Source organism: Manacus vitellinus, unplaced genomic scaffold, assembly GCF_001715985.3.
Source record: "Manacus vitellinus isolate BGI_N305 unplaced genomic scaffold, ASM171598v3 scaffold_14_pilon, whole genome shotgun sequence".
Lineage (NCBI taxonomy): Eukaryota > Metazoa > Chordata > Aves > Passeriformes > Pipridae > Manacus > Manacus vitellinus.
In genome coordinates this window covers 456,992-464,294 of record NW_021939063.1, presented here as the reverse complement: position 1 = coordinate 464,294, position 7,303 = coordinate 456,992, and the positions used below count along the sequence as shown (strand labels likewise).

General features: G+C 44.1%; 1 protein-coding gene across 1 annotated transcript in view; it reads left to right on the top strand.

Moving 5' to 3' along the window:
* The window catches only part of IRAK2 (interleukin 1 receptor associated kinase 2), a gene marked incomplete at its 5' end in the record, with an annotated part of 13,823 nt that continues 6,520 nt past the window's right edge, over positions 1–7,303 (top strand). Inside the window, 6 exons of the mRNA XM_029958308.1 lie at positions 1–58; positions 1,076–1,255; positions 4,152–4,301; positions 4,995–5,107; positions 6,482–6,676; positions 7,075–7,139. Coding sequence (XP_029814168.1) covers positions 1–58; positions 1,076–1,255; positions 4,152–4,301; positions 4,995–5,107; positions 6,482–6,676; positions 7,075–7,139 — 761 coding nt within the window. The remainder of the gene's footprint in view (positions 59–1,075; positions 1,256–4,151; positions 4,302–4,994; positions 5,108–6,481; positions 6,677–7,074; positions 7,140–7,303) is intronic.

Sequence of the window (7,303 nt, the reverse complement as noted above, 5' to 3'; positions counted from 1 at the left end):
CCTGCCACTTCTCACTGCCTGTTTTCACGACATCCTTCACATCTGGTCAGATGTTCTGGTTTGTTCTTTCTTCCTTCTTTTCATTATACTTTATCTCCTCATACTTTCTGTCCCTATTTTTCTTGGTCCTGGCCATGTCCAGTCAAAAAGTACAGAAAATGTAGACCCTGAGTTGTTTGGTTTGGGGTTTTTTTTTTGGGGGGGGGGTCTGTATCCCAGTCCAGACAATTCTAACCTGAATCTTTTCTTAGTGCATACCTTCCTTTATTTGACATGATTTAATTTCATTCAAGACTTCCCTAACTGTCTGCTGAATAAGCTCTTACCCCAGTTAATCTTCCTGATGTAGGGTGGGATTCATCTCCGCTACTTTCAGATGTATAAAACTGTATTTCTGACGTCCTTCTGAAACTAGCTGGGGTGGGAATCTTTCTCTCCACAGGCACAGCGCAGCCCTCGGCCCCTCTGGTTCAGGCACAGCCCCTCGGAGACTGCAGCCCCGGGTGTGTGGGAGGGGGGTTCGTGTGGGAAAGCGAGATGGGAAGAGCACAGGGGGTGACAGCATGTGCGTGTAGGGTCAGCCTTGGCACGGGATCTCCTGCTCCTAAAACTGCCCGTGTGTCCCTGATAGCTTTATCAGCACCTACCTAACACCCAGGTGATTCAGTTACTGTTTGGCTCACCACAGCACTGGGATTTAGGAATGCAGGCAGGACTGCAGCCACACCACTGACTGCTGTCACCTGATTTGGGAGAATCACCCCAGGAATTTAATCTGAACTTACTTTGGTACACAAAGTACTAAGGAGAAAGAAGATTACAGGGAAAATATGCTGAAAAGTGTAACTGGGGTTTCTTTTCGAGTGTCTATGATATAACAACATTTTTTCCAGAATAGTAGAAGGAAGAAAAGGGATATCTTACTTTAGAACAGAATTTGCTTTGTGCTTAGCTAATTTATTGTGATCCTTTCTTTTAAAACTGTGCAAATGCAAAAGTGAACTTGCTTGTTTACCTGCTTGCCCTGCTAGTTTTCTCTAATTTTTAAACAGCAATATCTGTTCTCTCCCACCAGCCTCCTACGTGATCACTGATCAAACAGAGCTACGGAAAATCAAGTCCATGGAGAAGACAGGGATCAGCATCACAAGGGAGCTGATGTGGTGGTGGGGAGTGAGGCTGGCAACAGTGCAGCAGCTCCTGGACCTGCTGCAAGGGCTGCAGCTCTACCGAGCAGCTCAGGTCATCCTGGACTGTGAGTAGCTGCCCCTTTCTCCTGCAGGTCTCTGCTGCTCCTCACAGCATCCAGCCCCCGCCCCCAGGACATCTCCCTTGCTAGCTGAAGAAACTTTTTGTTGGGAGTCACATCCTCAAATTCTAAAATGTCTCCACTGATTGTGGTTTTCTTCTCTCTAAGTAAAATTGGTGGTGGGAGGGAAGAGGTGACACAGGAGGACTCAGTGGTTCCCCCAGTTCACCTTTGTAGTGCCCATCTTGGACCCTTAGAGAGGTGCCAGGGAGACAAGTTAAAACCTGTGCCCAAACCTGGTCTGGGTCTTTTATGCATCAGATGGGGTTTCAGAACACAGAGGCTACACAGAGGGTCCTGTAGCACTGGATCCTGGGAGGCAGCATGTTATAGCTCCTGCCAAGATTGCTCACACAAGACCCAGGTACAATTGGCCTCTCTGGTCATGTAAAATGCAGGCTTCCAATACAAGAGCAGCTTCCAGCAATTGGCCATAAAAAGTAGAGACACGACACGGACAAAAATGATCATCATCCCTGCAGAGAAACACCATCCCCCTCGGGGTGTGCCTGGTTTGCTCCCCGTGGTGTGTCAGGGTCGCCGTTGCTTGTGCAAGGTGCCCCTGGCACAGGAACCACAGGGTTTCCCTTCTGCTGCTGTCACTTACCTTTTGTTCTTTTTTTGAGCTTTCTCAAAAATATTGCTGAGATTTTTTGCACTTCAGTTGCCATAAGCTGCAAAAACTGAGTGTTTTTCCCTGTTAAAAATAAAACCCAATCAACTTCCTCCAGGCTGGAGGAGTACACTTTGGGATTCCTGAGGAAAAGCTTAGCTTCTCAAAATTGCACTTGGCTGATGCAACTAAACAGAGATGTTTGTAATGATATCTGTGGGCTAAATAGTGAGCAGGGAGAGTAAATACTGAGAGATTGTGGCAAGAAATGGGCATCCTCCGTTGAGCTCACTGAGCTACTGAACTGCCGTGATAAACCTGACAGACGTGTGTGACAGCGGGCGAGTGTGGCATTGGGCTGCTCTGCACCAGGTGACTTTGGTTTTGACTCTGGGTTCTGTAAAGCAACATGAAGGCTAGATAAAGGGGGTTTAAAAGAGGATGGAAGAGAAAAATCCTGTGATCACTTTTTAGTTATAATTTTGGATGGTCAGTATTAATTTTCTCCCAGATCAATTCAAATGCAACAAATTGCAAAAGTACAACAAAATTATGTTTTTTAAAAGCTTCTTACTGTTGTCTTTTATATTGAATTCCATAGCAGAACTTCATGTTAATGCAAGTGGCAGGAAGTCTAGATTATTTTGTGGTTCTGCCATGCAGAAGTAATTAATTTTTTCTGGAATTAACCCAATATGGGCATTTCACTATGTGCTCACTCATAAGCAGAAGTGATTTCCAGAGGTTTAGACCAATCTTTAAAGTTTTTATCTACTATTTCTGCTTTTTTCTCTGTGTCTGAATATACTTATTCAGGTGATCCCTCTGGGGCTGATATGGAGGACACATTGCTTGTTCTGTTGGGCACTTTAGAAAACATAGTGGTCCTTACATCACCATAATTCCAGTCATTCCAGCTTAAAGGAATAGGACACAGCGCACAGGGAGATGTTTTGCTGGAAGATTATTTCCCAAAGAGTTTTATCTCCGTTCAACAGTTTCTTCCACTCCCTAGTCCCACTTCTGAATGACCATAATAATTTTTTCTGTCAGTTCTTTAGCTGCAGTGCTGCCCTGTTTATCTGATGTGCAGGAAGTTGCAAAAGTCATGAAAAACCCTGAAAAGTAGGTTGAATGAGGGAAGAGAGTCTAACTTTTGAGGCTTCTAGGTTAAACTACAGGAGGAAAACACCAACTGTCAGTTTTAACTAAAGGCCTGCAAACTGCTCGATGGCTAATTTCCAAAATCTGTAAATTTGGGATTTCATAGCATTCTGGCTCAGTAACAAACATACCTGAGTGTTCCGAGTTTTAATTTTCAGACCTAGTTTCATTCAAACCTGAATTCATAGGTGGCATTAAAGAAAGTGGATACAAACCCCAAACAGAACATGCCCATTTCTACCATTAGTGCTTGTACAAATCAAAGAACACAAAGCTGTTACCTGATTTCAGACGCAAACAGAGGCCTGGCATGTTTGATTCTGAGGTCACCACTGTGCTTAAGATACAAAGCTGATAGAACAACAGGACAAAAAAACCCCATGTAATAATACTTGAGCTTATTTTACTTTATGTAAAAATAAAACATTAATTTTGATTTTTAAGAAAATGCTGAATGTATTGCTGATAAAAGGTGCCTGGTAGAAACAGAAGTTTAGAGCTACAACCAGCAAAATGTTGTTCTCAGGGAGTAGACAGGTCTTATATCACCCCTAGTGCACACAGGCCATTTTCAGGCTCCTTTTCAACCTCAGTTTTAAATGTATTTACAGATAAGAATTCACATGCTTCTTCAAGAGTTTCTGACAGCCTCCTATATCACAGTATCTTGAACTTTTGTACTTTATTTTGTTCCTATCCTAACTGTAGCCTAAACTCATTTGAATAATTCTCCCTCAGATGTACATGTTTTTCCAGTCCCTGTACACCAAAAGCATCTTTGTCGTTCTTTTAACCTGACTTCAAGTTGCTTTTTTCAGGCCTGACTCTGAGATTTTGCCAAGCTATGTACAGCACAGGATCTGTTAGAGTTGTAATGAATTGGTAATTCAGCCTTTAATTTTCCCTTAGATACCAGTAAGTCTTGAGCTTTGACCAATTTTATGTTTTTCCTAGATTGTCTCTGGTGTGTTTCTTTCTATTCCATAAGTAGAAATATGAATATTCATTGCAAATAGTTTTGTATAGGAAAGTGTCTCCTCATCTTGCCTTTGCTCTGTGCTGAAGGGACATCTGCCTCTAACGTTACCAGCCCTGAGAAAAAGGAGCCAGTAGAGCCCCCCAAACAGGAGATCACATCTGTACCTCCCACAGAAGGCCAAAGGAGAGAGAAAGAAAACGAGATAAGCGTGTTGCCATCACCAGACTCAGCAGGCAGTAAGTACAGTCCCAGACTCAGAATTGGCTCTGACATGAAGTGACTGCACAGCCAAGGCTGCTGCCTGTTCGGGTCGGGATCGGACAGTGACGACACTGAGCTCCACAGTGGGCACACTGGAGTGTTTGCCTTTTTCCCAGCACTGCTGTATCCTGTTTATTCCTGACCTTAGCACGCTGCTTCCTGGTCCTCCTTCCTATAGCTCCTTTGGCCTTGAGAGATGCTGACTGGCTGTCCCCTGGGATCTCAGGATCCCAGGTCTCTGACCACTGTGGTCTCATCCTGGCTTCATAAGACTAGAGCAGTGCATGCATTTCCTGCCCCGTGTCCCTCTCTCTATGCACAATAAATCTAGGCCAGCAGAGAACCAGACAGGGGTCAGCAGCCCCTCTGTGTGGGAGAGGGAAGGAGAGAACCCCAGCACATATGTGGGAGAACATCTGCAACAGCAGAGACACAGGGAGCTCTGTGTCCCCAGCCAGCCCTGGAGAGAGCTGCGCAGTCTTCCTGCAAACAGGAACCAGGAAGAGAGCTCCCTGTCTTCACACAGCATTTCACAGCTTGTCAGAGATTATCCCTGGTCAGGAACTTCAACAAAATACCCCAGACCTTTGTAATTCCCAGACCTTTATAGTTAGTCATGGGCTGTGGTATTATAAAAATAAGGTGTATTTTCAATGCTGTTATTTCAGTTTCAGGTGCTGTTTCTGAAGGAGCCTTGTATTCCCTCCCTGCTCCACCACCTCCCCCGAGAGACCTTTTGAATTCCCTACAGTCCAGTCCTCCTGTCTCATCAAGTGTGAAGGTAAATTCCCTTAGTATTCACTGACTATAAGAAGGAAAATTGCTTTTATGACATCCTGTGTTTTTTTAGTTAAGAGTTTATCCCTCTACTTGTACAAAATGCCATAGACCTAGTGAAAATGTGGGGCTCAGTTACAGTGGGTTTGGACTGAATAGAGTGCTAATGCTTCAATTGGACTCCTTATGGTTTACATCTCTCTTTGCCAGTGAAGGACTAGTGAGGGAAAAAAGTACAGTATTGCATACTGCTTAGCTTGGAAGAGGTAACATGCCCACAAATAACAATTGAGTTTGAAGAGCTCTCCAGTGTAGGTTTTACAGAGGACTTACTGTTCCTGGTGTGATCACGGGTCAGGGCAGTAGTTAGCATTGACCAGTCAGAACTGCATACATCTTTTAGTTTCATTTTATACTTAAAATGTGGTTTCTGCTCAAAACTGGGCTAGTATTGAATTTAAGTGTGGCTATCCAGAGATTTGTGTAGCTGACAGGATGGAGGAGGTTCCATGACCTCTCTGAGCCCCTGTTCCAGTGCCTAACCATTTCTGTGGGAAAAGTTTTCCTCATGTTCCTCACGATTTCAGCACACATTTCCTGTCCCTGCCTCCCCACAGCTCTCCTGTCTTTCAGACTGTCTAGCTAGATCTGTCCTGTCCTCAGGGTGTTTCCCAGATCCCTGGGCACACTCTGCTCCCATCACAGTTGTTTTCTGTGGTTTATTTTGTTTGAGGCTTTAAACTCTTCCACAGTAACATGGTTCAGGAGCACCAGCCAGGAGAGTAGATTACCTCAAAGAGTGCAGTAGTTTCAGAGTTTCTTGAGAAAGAGTTAATGCTTTGTTTCCTCAAATCTGGTGCACATTAAGGTTGTGAAAGTTGCATGATTAGGCTGCAGTGAAACTCTTAATTACAATTGGTATTAGGACTTGCCACACTGGAAGCAAAAAATTATTGTGAAACCGACACCAGGTGCTCCAGAAGTAAATGTGAAGTTCCTACTAGAGCATAAATACATTATGAGGGACACCACTTTCTTATCCAACTGTCTCATAGCCATAAAGATTACTATTTTTTGTAGCTTAAACTAACATCACATAAATATATGGACTTTTAAACAAAACTAAGTCTGTTTTCTGGGAAAGGTGGAAATGCAAATTGGTAACTGATTTCAAGTCGCTTCTGCAATGCAAAATTTTTACATCATAACAACATTATGTATTACCTACACCCTAAGGAGTGATTGCACAGTACCTTTCAGTTTCATTCAGCAATCACAGTGACTGCATAAATCATGGAAAAGAAAATATGACACTTGAAAGAAGGAAAAAGGACGCAGATTTTCATGAGATAAACTTGTTTCTTCTACAAATGTGTAGCCTTGCAGCTCTTCTACTCCTCAGCAGGAGACAATGGCTGATCTCCCCAGCGGGAGTCTCCTGTGGGCCCAGAGGGAAGTTACTAATGCCACGAACGGTTTCAGTGACAAGAACAGAATCTGTGAAGGTACTTTTGCAGATGTCTACAAAGGTCAGAGGAACAACGTAGTGTATGTCATCAAAAGACTGAAAGAGGCGAGTACTGCACCTTTTTCTAGAAGGGGATATGTTGTTAACACCTCTTTCCTATTAGCAGTTGTTGTTTAATATTGTGTGGGCAAGGAACCGGAATGACTACACAAGAGGAGATAAAAAGGAAATGATGTAAATAAGTAAACCTAGATCCAGCAAACACATGTGATGGATATTTAACTCTATCCATGGGAGTAGCCTGCATTGATGATTGCATCAGAGTGTCTTTACAATGTTTTTGTTCTAATTCTCAATTAATTATTGCCTTTGACTTAACATTGCCATCAGTGGTACTTGCCTGTTGCCTGCAGTAGCTGAGCAGCAAGAGACTAACAGATCTGTATAAATGCAGCACCTTGTTAATTACGACTGACCTTGTGTTGCACGTTCTCATCTTTCAGCTGGAATGCACAAGCCCAAATTCTACCCAGAGGTTCTTTCACACGGAAGTGCAGATTTGCTTTCGGTGAGTGGTTGTGTTTCAGGGGCAGCGGTGCCTGTCCCGCTGCCGGCGGGTGCTCGGTCAGCCCTGGGGGTGTCTGTGGCTCTGTGCGGGCTGGGACGAGGCTGCTGTGCTGCCTCATGGGAGCCCTGGGCGAGCGGCAGGGCCCGGGGCTGTGCCTGCACTGG